Genomic DNA, 24,691 nt, shown 5'->3' on the forward strand with positions numbered 1-24,691 from the left:
CTGTGCCCACGATTACCTGACTCCACAATGGCCAATGGTGTCTGGAGGAGATTCTGATCCTGCAGGAATAGACAGCCATTTCCGTCATCTCACTGCATGGCTGGATTCTGAGAATGGTTCTGGAGCCTTTAGTTGAATGCAAGACAAATAATGTATTTTATCAAGCAATCTCAAAGCATTCCTCTCTATCTTTGGTGACGTGCTAAATGTTGATTTCATTCTTCAGATTCAAATCAGGAAGCTGTGGAGATGAGTGGTTTGTATTAAATTTATAATTGCAGAACCTTACAATGTCTGCAAAAACTTCTAAAGCATGAAGGAAAATAACTGTCACGATAGTGGAGCAGAATGAGATAGCTGACCTGTCAGACAGATCTTGCGTCGATCTTAAAGTAGAGTTTCTAAGGAGGGGAGAGTTCTCAGTATGGCAAAGTTACCAATGGTGAAAAGGATGAAGGGGTGATGGTCATGAAATCGGTGAGAAGAATGGTAAGTTCAGAAAAGTGTTGAGTAGTAGATGGTAGGAGGGAGGGAAGGATCAATCTTTTCTTTTAATTTGTCTTTGAGAAGATGGTGGTGAACTGCTGCCTTGAACTGCTGCAGTCCATGTACTGTGGGTAGCTCATCTGAGACTTCATCGCGATTATTTGATTTATTGTCACAAAAACCTAAGTACAGTCGAAAGTTTTTTTTTGCGAGCAGTACAGGTAGATCATAGTAAACAACGACATAGAGATTATAAGGTGCTTCGAGAGAGTGAGGTACACAGGGTTACGACTGCAAAGGAGATAAACAAAAACAAGGGCATCATTAGATTTGAAACGAGAGAAGTTCATTCAGCAGTCTAATCACAGTGGGGAAGTGGCTTGCTGGGTCATTTCAGAGGGCAGTTTAGAGTCAACCACATTGCTGTATCTCTGGAGTAAGATGTAGGGTGGTAGATTTCCTTACCTAAAGGCTTTTCCTGTGCTGCACTTTACAACAACTGCTTTCGCCAAAACAGCAACAAACTATAGAGAGTTGTGAACACCGCCCAGTTAATCTTGCAAACCAGCCTCCATGCATTGACCCTATCTACGCACTGTCTCAAGAAAGCAACCAATAAAATCAAGTACCCCCTCATCCCAGTTATACTCTTTGTTGAGGGTGGTAAAGATATAAACGTTTGAGTACGTGTACAAACTTATTCAAGAGTAGCTTCTTCCCTGCTGTTATCAGACATTTGAATGGACCTCTCAAATGTTAATGTTGATCTCTGTGTCTCCCTCTCTCCTCTGCTGCTGTAACAATGTATTCTGCACCCTGTTCTACTACCCTGATATTGATACGGTATGATCTTCTTGCACAGCATGCAGCACAGCACTTTTCACTATGCCTTGATATCTGTGAAATAATAAATCAAATCCAATCTCCCTGCAGCACAATCACTGGCCATGTCATTCTCTTACTAACATTTGTTGCTCTCGAACAGGCTAATCCCCTGACCCAGACAGTCCAGTGACAACTTCCAGCATGGCAGCCCTCATCCTATTTGGCTGGTATCTTTCAAAAGATATAAAGACTGAATCATATACAGAACTCATGTGATCATCATCAAAAAGCAAATTACTGTGTATTCTAGAAATTTGAAATACAATGATGGAAGTAACCGGGTCTGACAGCATCTGTGGAGAGAAACAGCATAAAAGTTCCTGATCAATGACTTTCATCAATTGATCGTTTTATTTTTCTGTTTTATATATCGTCACGCCACATCATATATAGAAACCATATGTTTGGCAGTCACGTGGATTGTGTGCACAACATGGACCAGTGGAGTGAAGCGAGACTTGTGTAAAAAGGGTATTGCTTTAAAGTAATGCCTTTCACATTCCAAAAACATTCCATAGCATCCCACAGCCAGTTCAGTCCACTGTAAAGTGTAGCAAAATAAGTGTGGAATCACATCATCAAAGTGCCATCAAGGTAAAAGAACCGCAAGAATCCAAATGGGCAATGAGAGGTTAATAGGTACATTATTTTGCAAGTTCTCATTCATGTCAAAGCATCTTATTCATGGAAGTAATGGCAAATCCTTTTGTGTTGTGAGCGAGACTGATTGTTTTTAATGAGAATAATATAAGTGAGATAGCAAGTCCTTTGAGCTAGGATTGAGCTCTTGTTGACTGATTAGACATCTTACTGTATCTGAGCAATTGTGCCTGATCTCGCTCGGGTTTGATACCTCACTTTGAAGACACTGCATTCAGATGCTGAAGTCAGTGGATGGGGGAAAGTGAATGTGGCTCTGCAGCACTTGGTTGTGAACATTGCTGACAAAGTCTACATTTGTCATCCTGCCTAGTTGATCTTACTAAGTAGTGGTGAACAGCTGCTTTGAATCACTGATGTAGGTAAACCCACAATCTGTAGTTGAGGGATTTCCAGAATTTTGATCCAGTGATACCGAAGGAATGTGGAAATATTTCCAAGTCAGGATGGTGAATGGCTTGGAGGGGATCTTGCAGGCAGTGGTGTTACCATGAATCTGTTACCCTTTTCCTTCCAGATAATAGATGTCATTGGTTGGAAGATGCTCTTGAAGAGGTTTTGGCAAGTTTCTGCAAGGCATTTTGTATGTGGTACACACTGCTGATTGATTATTTTAAAGACAAGCTTAAAAATCCGAAGGCCAGATTTCCTTCAGTCCAAAAGGGACTGAATTTCTGTGTTCTTGCTGACTGCTGAATTGTTTAAGGAAAAACTTTAAAGCAATCAATATTCAATACAGATTAAGTTTGAAATAATTCACCTTCAGTTTCTCCAAAGGCACAAATCAGGAGCAAATGAATACAGAAGAACCTCGATTATCCGAACAACACAGGCGAGGGGTATTTTATTCGGTAATTAAATGTTCGGATAATTGAATGCCGGATAACACAGTTTAGGCTGGCATCGGGACCTTGCAATCTTGTTCAGATAATTGAATGCCAGATAATCGAGGTTCCTCTGTACTTCCCACTTGCCTGGATGGGTGTAGCTCCAATAACACCTGTAGCTAAATACCACTCAAGCCAAAGCAGCCACTAACATAAACTTATACTCAATGGGCTGAATATATGTTCTTTAAAACAGTGAAGGTAGTTTTTGATTTTGGGCAGTCCAGTTACAAATATGAAATAGTCACCAGTATGTCCAGAGAATATAAAGGTAACGTATTCATCTTGTTTACATTGAACGAATGTGGAACTTGGTACCACGTGGCAAAATTACAATAATGAGCCTAGAAAATGAGCTAGTTTAAGTGCATGAAGATGAAACTAAAATACATGTTACTATTGGTTGATATAGAGTGTGAAAAAGACACCAGCACTGATTTGGTGGAAGGACTGGGTAGCTGTTATGGAACCAGGATGAACTTTGGACAATCTGAAACAAAAGATAAAAACTGATGGTTCTTGAAATGTGGATTAGAAGCAGTATGTGCTGAAATACTCAGCAGGTCCGCACCATCTGTTGAGAGATCACGTTTAAGGTCCAGGGGCCTATCTACAGAACTTTGTAGGAACGATTTTAAGGTGGATTTTCTTCCATTGTTCCATTCACAGGGTGGTAGTTGGCACCACAGTTTTGCAGTTTACGGAGTTGGGGTGTGAATGTCCTCCTTCACGGATTTTATATTGGTGTATATAACAATTGGCTATTACAAACTGCAGCGACTGAGCTTTCAAGTCTTGGTTCAGTGCAGTTATGCAAATCATTGGGTTTTTTTAAAGCTCGGCAGGAGGAAGATATCTGAACTGAAACTAAGATTGAGGAAGTGGAACTAATACAGAAATAGCTGGAGAAATTCAGCAGGTCAAGAACATCTGTGGTGAGAAAGCAGTGTTAATGTTTTGTGTCCAGTGACCCTTCCGTCATCCCTCTCCACCTCTCCCCCCCCCCCCCCCCCCCTCCCCCAACCGCCCAACTGCTGCCGGTGTCTGCCCAACTCTCTGACTCCTCTTTCCACACCCCACTACCCCTCCAAACTACTGCCTGCCACTCAAAATTTCTAACTCTATCCTGTGCCCCCACCCCGTCACACACGCACCCAAAGAATTTTCAATAGCCAGATAGAATGAATTGGCTCAGAGTGATGTAAAAATCACTAAGAAAGCAAGCTCGTATCCATTCAGAAGCCTGTGCATTCCCTAAAGAATCATAAAATTCCTACAATATGGAAACAGACTGTTCGGCCGATCGAGTCCATTCTGACCAATAACCAACCCCCTGCATTTCCCATGGCTGATCCACCTAGTCTGCACGTCCCTGTTACTACAGACAATTTCAGTATGGCTAAATCAACCCATATTGTACATCTGTGAACCAAGGGAGGAAACTGGAGTACCTGGAGGAAATCCACACTGAATGTGGAAACTTCATGCAGACAGTTGCCTGAGGGTGGAATCAAATCTGACTCTCTGGTACCGTGAGGCAGTAGTGCTGACCACTGAGCCACTGTGCCATCCTGAACACCCCTAAAGAGCACTGTTTTCTCTACCAACCCATGAGACTATATTCTAGAGGATTTCTGACTCGTCTAAGTTAAAGCAATGAAGATTTTTCTCCCAATAAGGACAAAACCCTCTGCCTCCCTGTTGCAGTTTAATTCCATGTGTCCTTTCAAGTCACCATTGTTGAGTGAAAATCCAAATGTCATCAGTACATCGTCTAAAGCAATGTGCTCTTAGTAATCTCTTCCTGACAGTAACTGCTTGTTATAGTACTGCTGTCAGCCAGTCCTGACATCGCACTAACTACTCTACAGGGTCGTGACAGTTTCTCGATCTGTATCTCACGCTTGCTCTCCTCAGAATGAGAGCCGTTTCCTATTGTTTGTTGAATTTTGCGCATGAAAAGTTTTCTTGCTGTAATCGATATTTGCGAGCATTTTCTGTGGTTCTCATCAGAATCTCCCTTGTACACAGGTTGGGAGTCGCCTCTGATAAAATGAAGTACTGCTTCCTGTACTACAGAGTCAGCATGAGTCAGGCAGTATGTCTGAGCAATTGCTTTGTTCACTACTTGGCCATATTGTTCAGGGCATCCTGTGAGAAAACGATAATTGTGCTAGTCGTATGCAAGTTTGATCCCTGAATGAGACCGTATTAAAACATAAAAGATTCCAAAGAGGTTTGATAGGGGAGATGTGGGAAGGTTGTTTGCCCTTCTGGGAGAGTCTAGGACCAGAGGGCATAATCTCAGGATAGGAAGTTGTATGTTTATAACCGATGAGGAGGAATTTCTTCTCTGAGGGTAGTAAATCTGTGGGAATCTTTGCTACAGAGAGCAACCGGTCATTAAATATATTTGTGGCTGAAATGGACAGGTTTTTAATCAGTACGGCAGTCAAGGGTTATATGGCAAAGGCAAGAAAGTGGAGATATTGATTGTCAAGATGTATCAGAAACATACAGTGCTGGAGAAATTCAGTATGTCTGGCAGCATCTGTGCAGAGAAAGCAGTTAACATTTGGAATCCAGTGACCCTCCTCCAGAACAAGAAGCACCTAAGAAAAGGAGGTATTTGTATCAAAGGGTCACTGGACTTAAACTGTTAACTTTATTTTCTCTGCATACATGCTGCCAGATGTGCTGAGATTCTCCAGCAATTTGTTATTTTTTTGTTTCAAATCTCAATATTCAGTTCATTGTTTTATTTCGAGGATTATCAAATCAGCCATGATCTCTCTGTTGGAGTAGTCACAATGGGCTGAATGGCCTACATTTTATGTGTGGCAAGTCTCAACAAGGTCAATAGCTAAAACATAATTTGCATCAACAGCTGGTCTAAAACAAGATGTGACAATATTATACCCAAGTGTTATACAGTGACAGACCTGTTTCCATCAATACATATATACAGTGACAAGCCTATTATTATAGTCATAAAGCATGGAAACAGGCCCTTGCCCCTACTCATCCATGCCAACCATATTTCCTAAAGCAAACTAGTCCCATTTGTTTGAATATTGCTCTTAACCCTCTAAACCTTTCCTATCCATGTATGTGTCCAAATGTCTTTTAAATGTTGTCATTGTTACCACCTCGACCCCTTCTTCTGGCAGCTCACTGCATATGCGCCCCACCCTCTCTAGAAATAAATGCCCCTCAGGTCCTTTTAAATCTTTTCCCCTCAGATCAATAAACTTCACGACTATATTTATATTTTGGATTTTGTGGTCCTCGCAAGTATTGTACCCAATCATATCCAGTAGTAGATCTGTTTTCACCCATATTGTACCCTGGTATTACACAATGGCAGACCTGTCCCTGCTAGTGCTGTATCCCTGATGTTACACAGTGACATATCAGACTTCTCCAGTACCTCATTCCAGTATTACAAATGATCAATATATCCCAACAGCAAAGTTAGACTCCAAAGTTAGACACTAATAGATCAGCCCTTACCAGCACTGTAAGCCAATGTTGTCAAATGATCGAACTATCTCCACTTGTAGCGTACCCCAGTGTTTATAATGACAGAACAGTTCCCAGCAGTACTATAGTCCATTGTTACACAGTGACAGACATGTCTTTACCAGTATTGTATTCCAGTGTTATATAGTGACCGATCTGATTTACAGGTACCATAGTGCACTGTCAGATAGTAACAGACTGTCATGTCATTAACCTGCCATGTACCCCAGTTTTCAAAGGGACAGAACTCTACCCACTGGCTCTGTGCCCTGCTGTTATACACCTCAGATCCATCCCCTCTGGTACTGCACCACACTGTTATACAATTGACAGACTAGTCCCAACACATTGTACATTCCAAAACTTAGTGATGAACTCTTTCCTGCCAGTATCTACTCTGGTGTTGTACAATGATAGTTTTGTCCTATCTGCTACAGTACTGCAATTGTGCATCTGACTGAATTTCTGGCTTCTCACTTTGTGTTGCTTAGATTATGTTCGAAATTCTCTCCTCCAGAAACTGCTAAAGCATTGTTTTACTTATAGATAAACAGTGAATAGTAATCTTCCTGTTTCTTTGTGTAATTTATGACAAAACTGTTTGTCAAATGCTCCCCTGTTGTGAACTAGGAAAAGCAGACAGATGGCTTCACCCTGCTCCAGACTGAGGTCCTTGATCATGCCTGTGCTCAGCTGACCCAATGTGGTTCCTTTCTGTGGCAGCTTTTTGTTCTGTAATGTTGGCAGCAGCTTGGCATGTTCCATTCTGTGAATGGAACTATATAAGTTATCAGTAGTTCTGTTTAGAAATAGCACTATTTCTCAGCAAAGATAAAATAACACACGTATGCAGAATGGTAGCAGTCATGGCGCCAAATCTTCCTGCCTTCGTGGAATATTACGGGAAGCTAAATATGGTAATATGGGCTGGTCAGTTTCAATTTCTGAGGGCAACTGATTAGTAGAGTGGCAATTTCAAATGAGAGCTGACCTTTTACTGAAAGGAACCATAATGTTTTATGGGGAAGCTCATCAAAATTGGACCTTTTCAGACTACACCAACCACAGGAATGAAGAGGAGACTTGGGAAAGCCCATCCCTGGGAATTGAAAATGGCTGATGTTGAGTGTATCTTGTGCATCAATGTACCAGCTTTGCATATATTTAAATGAATGCAGTATTTTGCTGCTCGGATGTGGTGTTGCGACTGCACACATGCCTGAATAATCGAGCCAAGTCAGTATGGCTTTATGTCTGTCTAATTTACTAGGATTTTCTCAGAAGTCTCAACCAGTAGATAGAGGGAGGATATATGTGTTGTATTTGGACTTTCAGAAAGTGTTCTACAAGATACCTTCCAAAAAGTGAAGTGATAAGAACCCATGCTGTTGGAGTTAGGAACTTCACATGAATAGAAACTTAGCTCAGGGGTAGGAAACCGCAAGTGAGGATAAGGGATCCTTCATCTTTGGTGACCTGTGACAAGTGGGGTTCCACAGGAATCAATGCTGGGACTAGAATTGTTTACATTATTGACTTGGAGGAAGAAAGGGAAAGTACTGTAGCCAAATTTGCAGATGAGACAAATTTAGGTGGAAAGGTAAGTTGAGAGGGATATACACAGCTTACAAAGAGATATCGATAGGTTAAATAAGTGGGCAACAAGTTACAAATGGAGTGTAGTGTGGGGGAAAACAGCAATGTTCATTTTGGAAGGGAGAACAATAGAACAGAATGTTATTTATGCACAGAAAAACTGCAACACAGGCACATGGGGGTACTTGTGCATGAAACACAGGAAAGTAGCACAGATGCTGCTGGTAATCAGGAAGGCTAATGGAATGTTGGCCCTTATTTCAAGGCGGTTGGAGTATAAGATTAGGGAAGTTTTGCTGCAACTGTATGAGATGCTGGTGAGACCACATCCTAGAGTGCTGAGAGCAATTTAGGTCCCCTTATTTAGGGAAAGATATCATTTCATTGGAGGCAGCTCAGAGAAGGTTCACTGGGATGATGCCTTGTATGGAAGGATTGTCTTACAAGCAAAGGCTAAACAGGTTGGGACTCTATTCACTGGAGTTTCGAAGACAGAGAGGTGATCTTATTGAAACATACAGGTTTCTTTAGGGACTTAACAGTGTAAATACCGAGAGGACGTTTCCCCTCTTGGGAGAGTCTAGTGCCTGAGGGCAAAGCCTCAACAAAGGGGTGCCAATTTAAGACTGCGATGGGGAATTACTTCTCTGAAGGTTGAGAATCTTTGAACCTCCTTGCTGCAGAGAGCTGTGTAGGTAAGGCCCTTGTGTATTTTTAAGGATGAGGTAGAGTGTTGATCAGTAGGAGAATGAAGGGTTATAGAGGAAGGACGGTAAAGTGGATGTAATGAATTTCGGATCAGCTATGATCTTACTGAAAGGCACAGCAGAGTCAAAGAGGCCAAACAGCCAACTCCTGGTCTTGTGGCCTAAAATAGCAGCAGCATCCTATTCAGGCTAGTATTCAGCTGTAAACTTAAATTGATCTTTGGATCCATTCCCTTGCCCTCTGTACAATAGGTGCAGAGAAGAACTGTATTACCATTTACTTGGTTTGATGTTTGTGATTGTTGCATTGATTTGATATTGTGGAATTCACTATGAGCAGTCATAGATTCATAGAAACAGCATGGATTTCACATGATTAAAATTACCATCAATGCATTCTTTTTTTTGAACTTGAGATATTATTAAACCTGTCATTGCCATTCATGTCATCTCTAAACCCATGTTCTGTCTCATTGTTGAACCTACTTTCATTCTTTTATTTTTTGCACTATTATCTAGTTTGTTATACAACGTTTCCTGCTTTTGTTCCTCCTTCACTTCCTGGGAATTTTTATTAAATGCATTGCATGTTGATCTTTGCCCAATTAGGAAAAGTACCTTGAAAATTTGTTTCACAGATGTATTTCCAATCTTTTCTGTTTTTATGTTGGAGTAACTTCTTCTCCAAACCTCATTCAAACCTGTTTTTGGTTCTAACTTTGACTTATCCTTTCTATAGGACCAAGATGGGCTTCATGGAACCTGGGAGTGTTTGTGTGCATTCGCTGTGCAGGTATTCACAGAAAGCTTGGAGTTCATATCTCCAAAGTGAAATCAGTCAATCTGGATCAGTGGACACCAGAACAGATACAGGTACTGCACACTTTGCTCAGGGCAGGGAGCTGCATGGGCTGAGAGGACAGTTTAGGGAGAGGTGTGTGGCATTTGAAGGGGTGAGGGGAGGCAGTGTTGGATGCCTACAATCTATTGGGTGTAGTGAAGGCAGCAGGTGTGATACTACAATGAGTTTCACTCAGTAATCTCACAGAGTCTGATTTGGAAAGTTGGGTTCCAGCTGCAGTCCAGACTGGGTTTTGAGTTCTATGTTGGCATGGTGTGCTATCGTGGCTGCTGTTTCTTTGACAAGGCTTTGTTCAGACTGAAAACGATCCTATGAAATTGAAAAAGAGGAAAGCTCTCCCAATACCAACATCACTGAGCCAATTGATTTAATCATTGAAATTGTGCTGCTCTTCTATATCACTTAGTTATTTGAATAATAAGTGAGAGCTGAAATCTTGCGACAATTTGTAATCTGAAACAAACTGACCCCTCTGTTTTGTTGAAATTGTGAAAGTGATGAAGTTATCACTAACAACTGAACACATGAAATAACCATTTTGCTCTCTTTCTCTGACCACACGCAACCCCCCAAACTATTTCATCCAGCTACCGCACCAAAAAAAAACACCAATGCAGCTCAGAAACACTGACAGTGAGCATGTTTGATGTGTCATATGGTTCACTTTATCAGTCTGAATTCCATTAAGCCTGAATGTGTTGTTTATCTTGCATTTAAATGGAATAGTAAGAGTTCAAGATTAAAGGTGTTGTACAACCAGCCTGAGCTCTCCACAGCTGGAGTAATGTGTGTGGTATGATCATTCACTGCAGGAAACTGGCAAAAACTGGTGTTTACAAAAATGTAAGGAAACCTATCGAGTACAGTGGGAAAATGCACTGGAATCGTTCAGGTGCTTGCTGACCCTGCTGCAGGGAACGGTGCATTGCTCGGCTTATTGCTGGGAATAGCACAGCATTCACTCTGTTTTATGTTTGAGGAAACTTTTATTAATCTGTCTGCTGATTGATCTGTTTACAATGGAATAGGAAGAGATTTGGAAACGTGCATTCGTGTATTTTTTTAAAATACATTTGATAAATGGTTGATTTCAGTTCTAGAGAAGTATCACTGCACTCAAAATATGAGCTATGCTTTCTCTCCTCAGATGCTGCCAGACCTGAGTTTCTCCAGCAATTTGTTATTGTTTGATTTCACTAATGCCCTGTGGGCAGTTTTGTGTTGTTGTTACAACTGATGTGATGTTCCAATAACTAGATTCTTGTATTTTTGTCTGCAACAGTGCATTCGAGAGATGGGAAACTCGAAGGCCAAGATATTATACGAAGCTCACCTCCCTGCTAACTTCAAGCGGCCACAAATGGATCAGTATCCTTTCCAAAGCTCATTCCAGGATTGAATCAGTGCAAGGAGTTATGTCCCATAGGCACAAGTTCACAGACACTGTAGGACAGTGCAGCACAGAGGGATTTGGGTGTCAGAGTTGTACAGCATGGAACCAGACCCTTCGATCCAACAAGTCCGCAATGACCAGACATCCCAGTTTGACCTCATTTGCTAGCGTTTGGCCTATATCCCTGTAAACCCGGCTGATTCATCTACAGCAGAACTTCGATTATCTGAATCTCAATTATCTGAATTTCGGATTATCCGAAGGAGACCTCGCGGTACCGATAGAAACATTACATCAAAGAGATGTTTCCAACACTGATCATGCCTTTTGTTTACAATGATATAAAAATGAATTTGGCTAACTGAAATGCTGCTGAGAACAGTCCTGGACACCCATGGGAACCCACGCACCATCTCCAAATGACTGACTGACTGCCCTCCCTCTTTCCCCTCACACTTTCCCTGGAGTTCTGCACAGGGGTGTACCTTAAACCGCACACCCCCCACCCCCCCCCAGATAATCTCTCCAACATTGTCCTGTACAGGGCAAAGGTGGAATTTGTGAACAAGTTGTATTTAAAAGATGTGTGTGTTTGCGCGTGCGCTATTTGGAGTATCACCGCCCCCCTCCCCCAAAGCAGTCTTGCTGTCTGGTCCGGCTGCCCTGGAGGGACGGGGCAAAGTGGAGGGGGGAGCGGAATGTGGGTGGGGGGCAGGGGCAGGCGGAGCAGACTGGGCGGCGCGGGTTGTGGGTCAGACAGGGGTCGGGGTTGGGGGAATCGGAAGTTGGGTGAGGTTGGGGTGTGGAGAGGGGTGGATAGGAGTTGGGGACTCGTGCGCAGTGTACTGCTTCCTAGTCTCTTGAACGGGGAACGAACATCCGATTGAGCTGATTTGGGGTGGGGGGCGCGGGAGGCTTCAACAATGCTGCAGGTCCCTTACACACGTGTGTGTCTGCTCAGAAACAAACCTGAGACAGAGAAGGAACAAGGCACCTAGAGTGAGGAAAAAGCAAACTTCCGAAAACATCAAGCCCCAGAGGAGAGGCATTGAATCAATTAATTGAATAATCAATTATTCGAGCGAAATAGTGCCCACCCATCTCGTTCGGATAATCGAGGTTCCTCTGTACGAATCTAGATGCCTTTTAAATGTTGTAATTGTATTCATCTCCACCATTTCCTCTGGCAGTTTATTCCATATATGCACTGCCCTTTGCGTGGAAAAGTTACCCCTCAGGTCCCTGTTAAATCTTTCCCCTCTCACCTTAAACCAAGTTTTGGACTGATGCACCCTGGGAAAAAGACCTTGGCTATTTACCCTATCCATGCTGCTTATGATTTTATAAATCTCTATAAGGTCACCCTTCAGCCTCTGATGCTCTAGGGAAAAAAAGGCCTGAGCCTATTCAGCCTCTCCCTATAGCTCAAATCTTCCAGTCCTGTCAACGTCCTTATAAATCACCTCTGCACCCTCTCATGTTTAACAATATCCTGCCTAAATAAGGGCAACCAGTATTCTTAAACTAACCTCACCAGTGTCCTGCACAGCCACAACATAACATCCCAACCCCTATACTCTGTGTGAATGTAGTACTAAAACTTAGCATTACGGTCAGAAATTAGGAAGATTAACAGAATGTTGGGCTTTATGGCAAGGGGATGGAGTATAAAAATAAGGAATTCTTATTGAACTCTGTAGAGCATTGTTGAAATGGCATCTGGAGTACTGTGTGCAATTTGATCACTATATTTAACTATTTTAAAAACTAATACTGGAGGAAATTCAGACAAGGTTCACCAGACTTACTCCTGGAATAAAGATGGTTGAATTGTGAGATATGATTAAGCAAGTTGGGCTTAAACTCTTTGAAGATGGATGAGAGATTATTTTACTGAAGTGTATAATATTCTGAAAGGATTAGTAGAGTAGATGCTAGGAGGAGGTTTTCTCAGAGAATCTAGAACAAGAGGGCATAATTTTGAAATAATCTGAATTTAAGACATAAATAGGAAGAAATTTCTCTTTTGCAATGAACAGATAAGGCAGGTTGATTGAATAAATAGACAGATTTTTGATCTACAAAAGAGTTGAGGACTATTTTGGGGGCAGGCAGGGAAGTGGATGCAAGACACAATTAAATCAGCCAGGACCTTAATGAATGGCAGTGCAGACTGGAAGGACCAAATAGCATAATGCTGCGCCTGTTTTTTGCCTCCCAGGGCCCCCGTATCTCGGAGTTACTTAATGTTTTCTGATATGTACTTTGATCCTCACTGTGAACAACAACTTACAAAAAGGAGTTTTTGTTTTTCAGTCTGCCTTTTGAGATGTGTCTTATGAATGCAATTGATTTATTTTGATCCAAGACTTCTGGTTTTCCGAAGGGACATATAGTATGTGTGGTGAGTGGACAGGTCCCTATCCCCCAAGCATCTGCAAATGTGAAATAAGTTTCTTCAGTGAATCTTGTAGATAGTACACACTGCTGCTACTAAGCAATGGTGGTGGAGGGACTGGATGTCTGTGGACGCAAGAAAGAGGTGAGATTGCCTCGCCTGCTCTCATTCAAATAACAATTTTCTCTCTTCAGACACCACAGTGTATTTCCTATGAGCATAATTAGAACATAAGAAATAAGAGCAGGAATAGGCCACCTGGCCCATCGAATCTGCTGTGCCATTCAGTAATCATGGCTGATCTTTTCATGGACTCAGCTCCATTTACCTACCCACTCACCACAACTGTAATTCCTTTAGTGTTCAAAAATCTATCATTGCCTTAAAAGCATTCAATGAGGTGGCCTCAACTGCTTCACTGATCAGGGAATTCCACAGATTCGCAACACTTTGGCTGAAAAGATTCCTCCTCAACTTAGTCCTAAATCTGGTTTCTCCCTTATTTCCCTATCTACCCTGTCCAGACTGCTCATGATTTTGAAAGCTTCAATCAGAACTCCTCCTATTCTGATAACCATCGGAAACCTCTGCTTTGCCTGTAATGAGTTTGGGCCACGGCTGCTCACCATAAGACAAGTGAGAAAGGGTACAGAAAAGAATCTCGCGCAAGTCTGTGATAGGGTACTGAGTTAAGCTACTGATCAATATCCATCCCCAAAACCAAGAGTCTCTATTACCATATCTGTAATATTGTCCATCTATAACTGAGTTAGCATATCTTTTGCTTATGCCTTCAAACTGAACAGACAAAACTGTCCAGCCCAGATCCTAACGCAATGATTCATGCTCTTCTTTTTATTCTAATGAGAAGATTCACTCGGTTGAGTCCAGAATTGAGGGGATTGGCTTATGAAGAGTGATTGATTAGATGGGGACTATAGTCATTGGAATTTAGAAGAAAGTAGGGAGATCTTACAGAAACATATAAAATTATGAAGGAAATAGATAAGATAGGTTATTTCCACTGGCAGGGGAGACTAAAACTAGAGGGCACAGCCACAAAATAAGAGGGAAACAGATTTAGGACTAAGTTGAAGAGGAATTTTTTCAGAGCTGAAAATGTGTTGCTGGAAAAGCGCAGCAGGTCAGGCAGCATCCAAGGAACAGGAGAATCGACGTTTCGGGCATGAGCCCTTCTTCAGGAATGAGGAGAGTGTGGCTCATGTCCGAAACGTTGATTCTCCTGTTCCCTGGATGCTGCCTGACCTGCTGCGCTTTTCCAGCAACACATTTTCAGCTCTGATTTCCAGTCCTCACTTTCTCCTAGAGGAATTTTTTCAGCCAAAGTGTTGCGAATCTGTGGAATTCCCTGATCAGTGAAGCAGTTGAGGCCACCTCATTGAATGCTTTTAAGGCAATGATAGATTTTTGAACACTAAAGGAATTACAGTTGTGGTGAGCGGGTAGGTAAAAGGAGCTGAGTCCATGAAAAGATCAGCCATGATTACTGAATGGCACAGCAGATTCGATGGGCCAGGTGGCCTATTCCTGCTCCTATTTCTTATGTTCTAATTATGCTCATAGGAAATACACTGTGGTGTCTGAAGAGAGAAAATTGTTATTTGAATGAGAGCAGGCGAGGCAATCTCACCTCTTTCTTGCGTCCACAGACATCCAGTCCCTCCACCACCATTGCTCAGTAGCAGCAGTGTGTACTATCTACAAGATTCACTGAAGAAATTCACCAAAGATCCTCAGACAGCACCTTCCAAACCAACAACTACTTCCATCTGGGAGGACAAGGACAGCAGATCCATGGGAACACGACCTGTGAGTCACCCTCCAAGACACTCGCCACTTGGTGATTTGGAAATGTATCGCCACTCCACTGTTGCTGGGTCAAAATCCTGGAATTCCTGCCCTTAGGGCACTTAAAGCAGTGATTCAAGAAGCCCTCTCTGGGCTTCTTTCAGTCATGGATGCCTCCATCATAACCTCAATGCAGCCCAAAATAGATCTTCACCACCTCCCTCACCGGCCCCAGGTTGCCCCTTGAGGTTCTGGAGGTGCCCCTTAAGGATGGCAGCAAGCAGAATAGAGATTAACCTCCTGTTAATGAGAACTCCCAGGAATGAGGAACTTCAGTTAAGAGGATATATTGAAGAAATTCCGACTGTTTTCCTTAGTGAGAAGAAGAGTGAGGAGATCTAATTGAGGCTTTCAAACTCCTGAATGGACTGGACAGAGTTGATGGGGAGAGGTCCCCTATCAAAAGAAAAAGAAAATGTTAGAGGGCTGAAATTTAAAGTGATGTGCAAACATAGGAAGGGTGATGTGAGAAAAATCATTTTCATACAGAGTAGTTAGGGTACAGAATGCACTGCCTGGAAATGTGGTGGAGGCATATTCAACTGAGGCATGTAGGGGAGCACTGGATGATTACTTGGATAGAAATGCCATGCAGGGATATTCAGAAAGGCAGGAGATTGGTTCTAGACAATAGAACTGGTGCAGACAGTGGGCTGAATGGCCTACTCTAATAATTTTGTGATTCTGTGAATGCAGAAAAAGAAGTGGTGAACTTCTGAAAACATTGTCTAGCCTTTTTTATTTTTCTGTACCTTTCTTTGTTATTATTATTGAATTTTGGAAACATTTTAAAAATTTCTTTAAAGTGTTTAACATTGTTATTTAATTCTGACTGCTTAATTCGTTTTGGAATGTTCAATGTTATTTAATAAAGGTGAAAGAAATAAGAGCAAGAGTGAGGCATTCAACCCTTCAAGCTGTTCTAGTCATTCTCCAAGACTATGGCCGATCAGCATGAGACCATGTCTCTGCCATGACCTCATAGGGTTGAACTCCTTGGTTTGAAGAATATATCTGCCACCTCCTTAGTAATTTCTGGTGAATGAGTGTCATGGGTAGTAAGGAGGTAGGTGGCAGGTAAATTGTTGAGGGTATAGGGTAGGTCAAGGCAAATTGAGCGAGGGGAATTCAGGGGGGATGGATGGTATGGAGTATGAGGTGGAATTTGGGCTCCGATTAAAGTGACAGAGAGGACGTGACGGGTTCAGGTCTGGGAGTGGTTAGAGGCAAGGGATGGGTCATGGAGTCATTGGGTCAAACAGCACAGAAACAGACCCTTTGGTCCAATTCATCCATGCCAACCAGCTATCCTAAACTGAACTAGTCCCATCTACGAGTGTTCGGTTCATATCCCTCTAAACTTCTCCTATTCATGCATTGTCAAATTACTCTTAAACAGGTGCCTTAATGGAGGTGTTGGTGGGAGGCTGATGGTTAGTTTAATAACTATCCAGGAGTTAGAACAGGTTTTAACTCCTCCGATGTTTTCTGTGGTGTCTAACTCCAACTGGGGGGCTTCTTCATAAGGTTCCAGATGTTTAATCATCATCATCGGAAGTTTCAGCTTTAGGAGTCAGCTGTTTTAGGATGCTCCCAGGATCAAGACATGCATCTCATGTCTGCACTCCTGCAGCAACCACCTTCCTGTGTTACTATCACGAGATTGGTAAAATTCATTCGTCTTTTAATTATACCTTTAACTTGTTGCTCAGAGCAGTGGAGAGCTTCATAAGAGACAAATATGAAAGAAAGAAATACTTTGATAAAAGTATTAACATTGCTGAATTCAGGGTGAGTAGTTCTTCCCTTGGTACCTATTGTGGTAATTCTGCAAAGCACAATCAGACTGGAAGGTTGGACAGGGTGTCCACCTCATTAATGGATTTGTCAGGCCATGTGCTGGGATAACTGTCTTTACACCATCACCTGGAGAACTCCAACTTTTTTCTATTTCATTGAAAACAGTGAAGGCTTTTAGATTTGGAATAAAGATGTGCATGTCCACTTCTGGCATGCTAGCATTTTCCCCCTTTAGAGTCATTGTCTACTTGTGAATGTGTGTGTATCTGCATCATACTTTTGTGGGGTGGTTTGTTCTTTATTCTACTACCTACTTTTACTGCCTGCATTTTCTATGAAAGGATCTCTGGATCATTGTCTACCTTCAGAAAATGTAAAGACTACATAGTTCATGTTGTGTAGGCAAATCCATCTGCATTATTGCCAAGTTTGAGCTTTTATTGGTTTTCCCAGAGCTATTTTAAAAACAAAACACTATGGGGAAAGTTGCAAAACTGTGACGTTGCCTTCTGTCAGTTGGAGGTTACGTGGTTGTGTGTGACGGGACAGGGCTGTGGGTTTAAATGGAAGTTTAGGAGATGTACATGAATTAAACACTTCCAAAGTGTAATAAGTAGTATTCCCCTTTACCACCTTAAAGTAAATTTGTCATCCTCCTATACCAAAAGATAAATAACACTGAGTAAGTAACTATTTCCAGTTATAAGTAGATTAATAGATTGGGTGGATGTGAGGCAAGTGGAATTTACTATAGACAGACAACTCTGGTCACGGAACAAAGGCAGGCAATATCATTGTACCAACAGTGTACAGGGCACAGACTTCTAGGTATGCACGAGTCTTTGAATGTAGAAGGGCAAATTGAGAATGACTAGCAAATAATATGGGGATTTGGGCTTTATTAACAGATGTGTTAAATACAGAATTTATGCTAACCTTTTTAAAAACTCTGGGCCCCAATTCAGCTATTGAATTTAGTTCTGGTCACCACACTTTCAGGATGTGAGGCTCCTTAAGAAAGGAGACTTATCAGAATGGTTTCAGGTTGAGTGTTTTGCTGCAAGGTTAAGTTGAACAAGTTGGGGCTATTTTATTTGGAGTAAAAGAGATTGAGGTGTATGAGATTGTCACAGCTTTGGCTAACTTAGACAAAGAAAAGTTGTTTCCATTTGATTGTGGTTCAAAGACTGATGGGAAAGGATTTAAGGTTTTAGGCAAGAGGTGTAGGAGGAATGTGAGGATACAGCAACTGGTAATGACCTGGAACTGACAACCAGTGAAGCTCATGGAAGTAAATGTGATCAATAATTTCAAAAAACAATCGACATTTGAAACAAATAAACTTGCAAGGCTGCAGGGATCGAATGTGCAATGGGATTGACTGGACTGCTTTATTGAAAGCTAACATAGACTAGATAGGTCAAAGATGAGAACCATTTGTTGTCATATGTTTGGCCCCTGCTTCATTGTATAGGACTCGCAAACAGCTCCAAATGGTCATTTTTAATTTCTGGCTTTTTTAGCTCTAAAATGAGCTTCTGATTCTTCCTCAGAAAAAAGACAGCTTTATCCATTGCTTTGAAAACAGTGGAGGCATTCAGATGCATTTCTGATGTCTGGGAAACTAGGACGTTGTAATCATCCAAGGTCTGATTGAGGAGCATATCTATTTGGGTGATACTTGCCAAATGACAACTTATTTATTGTTCTAATGGAGTTTTCTGATCCCTTCCCCAGTCTGGTTAAACTTTCAGCTTTTCTCTTCCAGAAAGAAAATAACAAATGGAAGAAAGAGGGTGAAGCAAAGGAGACCAAAACTGCACAAGTTATCTTTGAAAAAGTTAAAGTGGTGAGTGTCTGTTTTACCTGTACCCTTAGCTCAAAATGAGGGGAGTGAGTGAGGATGGGCAAACTGCATCAAGTTGTTTTATTCCCTAAATGGAAATGTGTGTCCTCAATGAAAGGAATATGCAAACTTGTGCAGAGCCATTTGGGAAGCCCACTGTATAGTTCAAGAAAAATCTGCAAATCTTTGGGTGAGGAGGCCTAAAATGTAACCTCCCATTGGGAGCAGAATGGTAAGACCAGGAGAAAAGCTAGAGCCTACAGGTAGTTCTGGAACAATGCGGGTTTTGGCAGCGCAGTTTGACTATCACGTCAGTGAAGAATTAGGGAGCGGTATTTTGGAGAAGGCCTACCTCCGTCCACAGCCGCGCACTTCCAGCGGGGATCAGCCTGACCGCCTCATTGTGCACGTGCACAACGTCTGGATTGGCCTTTGTGCCATTCTGCACATGCGCTGATGTCAGCTGCCACCTGAACAGCTTTCTGTGAGAGGTACTTTACCGGGAGTGGCTTTCTTACATTGTTAAATGTACTTTGTGTTTCATTAATAAATATGATTTCAACCTTCATTCAGGCTGTGCTATATTTTGTGTTAGACCTGGGTGATTTTTGAGCGATGGTGAGGATTTTTTTTGCTGCTCTGTCCCTAATCCCACTTTTCCTGTATTTCCCATTATTTCTGTGACGCCAGACTTTGCTGGAACGTAATGGCAGCAGTTATAGTAGAACTGCGTGTATTGCAAAAGGGAGCATTTCAAAGTTAATTTGACTCTCAGGAGTGTTTATAACAAATATCTCTGGTGCAATAAATTAATCCAGACTGATGACAATTGCTGGAAATAATTGGAGCAAATGTGTAGTCCCCAGTCACTGCACTGATTTCCCTTTGCTGTAGAGCTATTTATTTGGCATAAAATGAGAGAAAGTTCTGGAAACAAATCGTTCTGGCAGTATTTGCAGTTAAAGAGGCAATTAATGTTTCAAATTAATAACCTTCTGTCAGAACAAGTTAATTAGCCTTTGTTGTGTGTCTGTCAAGGTTGAAGTCCAGCTTCCCTAGTGGAGCAGTTCACATTTTGCAGTTTTAAGCTTGCCTTGTGTGATTTATAATGAGCTGCTTTGAATTCTCTGTTTTCCCGATTAAAGCCACCAAAAAAGGATGAGCAGCAAGTGAAAACCAGTCCTTCAACACCTGCTGGCCCAGTGATTGATCTGCTGGGACTAGGTAAGAACAAATATCATTTTAGACTCCATGGTCTGTCCCTTTATGATTGCACATCAGCCATTACATAGCACAGTACAGGACCTTGGGCCCTCAATGTTGTACTGACCTTTTATCTTACTCCAAGATCAAACTAACCTATATACCCTACAATTTACTGTCATCCATGTGCCTATCTAAGAGTCACTTGAATGTCCCTAATGTATCTGACTCTACTACCACTGTTGGTAGTGCATTCCACACACCCACCACTCTCTGTATAAGTAACCTACCATTTCTCCAAAATCTTCCTCCAATCACCTTAAAATAATGTCCCTTCGTAATAGCCATTTCCACCCTGGGAAAAAGTCTCTGGTTATCCATTCCATCTATGCCTCTCATCATCTTGTACACCTCTGTCAAGTCACTTCTCATTCTTCTTCGCTCCAATGAGAAAAGCCCTCAACCTTTCTTCATAAGACATGACCTCCAGTTCAGGCAGTATCCTGGTAAAGATTGCCTATGCCATCATCTTCATGTTCTTCATTGTACTTTTCCTTAGCAAGCTAATATTACATTCATGTGGTATTCCTGAGCCAAATACAGTGTCAGAGAAATTCTTTGCAGTTCTTTAAATCTCAAGATCAGAACTGAGCTTTGAGACCTTTATTTTATTTCCTTCACTGGAGACCTTGAAGCTCAGAAGTGTTCATTAGTGTCATGTTGTCTGAGTGTTCTGAAGGGAGGCTGGGATGGTGATGAACTTTTGATGAGGATGAATGGAGTATTCATGTGTCAGAAAATGTGACAAGGCTTAACGCAAGTTCCATTGTGAAGATTCTTTTTTGTACCTTGTGTTTCACTTCTCCCATTCTGTTTTTACTGAGGGGTGGTATCCTAGTTACTTACACCCAGGTTGCTGTTATTCAGTGCCCTGACAAAGTAATCAGCTGCACCACACCCTGTTTGTTGTTTTCCTGAATACCCTCATTTTATCAGCCAATTCATGGTGTGATCAAACAACCTGCCTGTGTTTAAACAAGTCCTGTACAGGTGAGCAAATTGCACTTCATGGTAGAATTAGTTGCCACATGAGAGGTTAGAGCAATTGAACGCAGTGTTAATGACTGGCCTTTCCTTGATACTCATGCTAAAAAGCTTTAGAGCGATTACATACTACAGTCTGGACTCCGACCTTTTTCTCTTTCCAGTTCTCTGTAAGTCACACAAAGCTCTGTGTCTCTATTTTGCCCCACATTCGTTCCCCATTTTCAATAAATTAATGCACAGTTCTTTTAAATAGAGTCACTTGACCTGTCACCATAAAAGCTTACACCATATTCCACTTTACTTTTTAAAAAAAACTACACAATCAGCATGTGATACTTAGGTTGTAGTAAGTGCACTGGGAAACAAAAAGGAGGTTTTTCTTTTTATAGCACCTTTCACAAAACCAGAAATCTCAAAGCATCTGCCAGACAGTGAAATATTGTTGAAGTACATTCACCATTATAATGTCAGAATCACAGCAGGCCATTTGGTTCACAGTGTCCTCGAGGGAAGGAACATTTTCCATCACTTCATCTGGGCCTACATGTGACTCCAGATCCACAACAATATGGTTGACTCTTAAATCCCTCTGAAATGGCTAGCAAGTCAGTCAGTTCTATCGAACCAGCACAGACCAAGGAACTGGAATAGTAATGATACAGACATGTCAACCCTGCAAAGTTCTCCTTACTAATGCTAAAATTGGGGGGGTGCGGGGGGAGGTGAGCTAATGCTAAAATTGGGAGTTCTGTACCATTAACTAATCAAGAAGAAGCACAGGATATTACTTTACAGATAATATCCCAGACAGCACCATCACCATCCCTGGGTATGTCCCATTACCCAAACAGGACAGGTGCACCAGAGGTGGGGGGTACAATGGCATATTATCAGCAAACAATAGCCCCAAACTGGGAGGCTTCAGCATTGACCCTGGGCTCCATGAAGCCTCATGGCATCCAGTCAAACATGAGGAAGAAAATCTCCTAATTACCATCTATAACTGGCGAACCAGTACTCCTAACAGGGAGAGTAGAAACTCTGAGAGAATACTGAGTGACTGAGTCTTGGCTGCGGGACCTCTCTCTCTGTCAACAGGTGTGGCTCTGTAACACTGCTACTATCTCACATGGCCTAGTCTTAAAGAACACAGCTACTAGATTAGGCCCACGATAGATGCTAAGGAAACCAAAAAGAGAGAAAATCGAATGTCCACATCAATCTGTCTGTAACTCATGCGACTGACCATGACAGTATTGCTAGCAGTGACCACTGCACAGTCCCTGTGGAAACAAAGTCCCATTGTCATATTTAGGATACCTTCCATAGTGTTGTGTACCGCTACCACTGTGTCGAAGGGGATGGATTTTAAAACAGATTTAGCAACTCAAAGCTGAACATCCACAAGGAACTGTGGGACTTCATCAGTGGCAGTGTTCGATTCAACCATAATCTGTAACCTATGTCTTGTGCCATGTAAATGATGGACAAGCTCTGAGGAGTCAGTGAGGTGAGTTACTCGCTGGAGTGTTCCGAGCATCTGATCTGCTCTTGTTGCCATTGTTTGTGTGGCAAGTCCAGCTGCGTTTCTGGTCAATGGAAACTCAGAACATTGAATCCCCCCACCGTGGGCGGCACGGTGGCACAGTGGTTAGCACTGCTGCCTCACAGCTCCTGAGACCCGGGTTCAATTCCCGCCTCAGGCGACTGACTGTGTGGAGTTTGCACGTTCTCCCCATGTCTGCGTGGGTTTCCTCCGGGTGCTCCGGTTTCCTCCCACAGTCCAAAAGATGTGCAGGGTCAGGTGAATTGGCCATGCTAAATTGCCCGTAGTGTTAGGTAAGGGGTAAATGTAGGGGTATGGGTGGGTTTCGCTTCGGCGGGTCGGTGTGGACTTGTTGGGCCGAAGGGCCTGTTTCCACACTGTAATGTAATCTAAAAAACTTGTAATCTAAAGAATCTATTAATGATGATACACCACGGAATGTCACAAAGTAGTGTTTAGATTGTCTCTTATTGGGATTGTTTATAGCCTGGCATTTGTGTGGTGCAAATGTTACTTGCCACTTGTCAACCCAAGCCTGGATATTGTCCAGATCTTGTTGCATTTGAACTGACTGCTTCAACATCTGAGGCGTGACAAACAGTGGTGAACATTGCAATTGTCAGTGAACGTCCCTACTCTGACCTTATGATGGAGGGAAGGTCATTGAAGCAGTTGAAGATGGTCGGGTCGAGGACACTGCCCTGATCTCTACCGGGGTAGGTGGTTTGGCCGAGGACAATACCCTGCGGAACTCAACATGAATTATCTGTGACAATAGTGCAGGATATTGGCTTTGAGGAAGACGTTCAACCATATTCTAGTTGCAGCAGGCTTGAAGAGCCAAATGGTCTAATCCTTCTATTTCCAATGTATGTTTGCCTTGCTTTGAGTTGATATTAAATGGTAATTTATACAATGATCCCTCTGTTCCATGTTTCTATTTAATTCTAAGCACTCCTTTGTACTTTTACAGATTTTTTCCATGGATTTTGTTGCATAAAATTTGCCCTGTGTGAAGATGTTTGACTGGAGAATGGCTGCTGTTCTAATCCTCAATGTTTTGTTCTCCAGATGCTCCTGCAGCAGCTCCTACCTCCAATGGCACCACGAGTGTGAACACAGCACCAGCTGGTGATCTGGACCTCTTTGGACCCATGGTGTCTAATCCATTGCCTGATTCCAGCCCTTTCCCACCCACAGTAAGTATTGAGATTTTGACAGCGCAGAACTGGGCACTAAATCCTAGTGTAAGGTATTTATTGAGTGAACTGCAAACTTATTTGCGAAGTTCCAATTTTGGGGTTCTAGGCCAAAGTAAGGGCTTGATTCGGTCTCAAGTGGAGACGTTTTACTCCTTCATTGAGCCTTCCAATGCACTTAAACTTGATCTATATCCTACTGTGACATTAATAGCTTGCAGTTCACAAGTTAGGTGTCTGTGGGCATTTGAGTAAGGAGACAGCTGAAGGGCAGGGACCATACAGTGAATGTACTTCATTGACTCCAGTATCTGAAAGAGGAGAGTTCAGTTGGTGATTTGGGCGGATTCCTGTTTATATCAACGACAACCTTTAGCTCAAGGCTGTATTTACTGTGAATGTCGCCACTAGGTGGCACAGTGTCAATACATTTGCTGATCCTATTGCAAAGTGGCAAATTTCTATTTTCACAGTTCAAGTTAATCCTACTGATTTGTTTCCTCTGCAAGTTTGGATTTTACTAGCGAGATCATTTGGTGTTAAGTCATAAATACAGATGCTCATTATCTGTGGAGCTTTAGGACCAATTATCAAATTTGTCCTTCCGTAATTGTACTCCACTTTGCTCTAAAACAGTTAGTTTTCCAGCATGCAGTGTATTCTGGGTAGTGATGTCCTCCATTAACCAATTGAACCATTGATCAGATCCCAGTTCGGTTCTGGAGATAAATTGGAAATGCGACACATGCCAGAATAATGAAAGTAAACAGAAGCAAATGTGCTGT

At 42.1% G+C, this 24,691-nt stretch overlaps 1 protein-coding gene across 2 annotated transcripts in view; it reads left to right on the top strand.

The window, feature by feature from the left end:
• The window catches only part of LOC122563757 (stromal membrane-associated protein 2-like), a 60,635-nt gene that overhangs the window by 13,781 nt on the left and 22,163 nt on the right, over positions 1 to 24,691 (top strand). For both annotated transcript variants that reach the window (XM_043717955.2, XM_043717956.2), the window contains exons 2-7: positions 9,483 to 9,616; positions 10,888 to 10,973; positions 16,978 to 17,056; positions 18,834 to 18,914; positions 20,057 to 20,135; positions 23,779 to 23,906. In XM_043717955.2, the coding sequence (XP_043573890.2) occupies positions 9,483 to 9,616; positions 10,888 to 10,973; positions 16,978 to 17,056; positions 18,834 to 18,914; positions 20,057 to 20,135; positions 23,779 to 23,906 (587 nt within the window). The remainder of the gene's footprint in view (positions 1 to 9,482; positions 9,617 to 10,887; positions 10,974 to 16,977; positions 17,057 to 18,833; positions 18,915 to 20,056; positions 20,136 to 23,778; positions 23,907 to 24,691) is intronic.

This window comes from Chiloscyllium plagiosum, unplaced genomic scaffold (genome assembly GCF_037043375.1).
Source record: "Chiloscyllium plagiosum isolate Xiang-an unplaced genomic scaffold, Cpla_swu_hap1 HiC_scaffold_30, whole genome shotgun sequence".
Lineage (NCBI taxonomy): Eukaryota > Metazoa > Chordata > Chondrichthyes > Orectolobiformes > Hemiscylliidae > Chiloscyllium > Chiloscyllium plagiosum.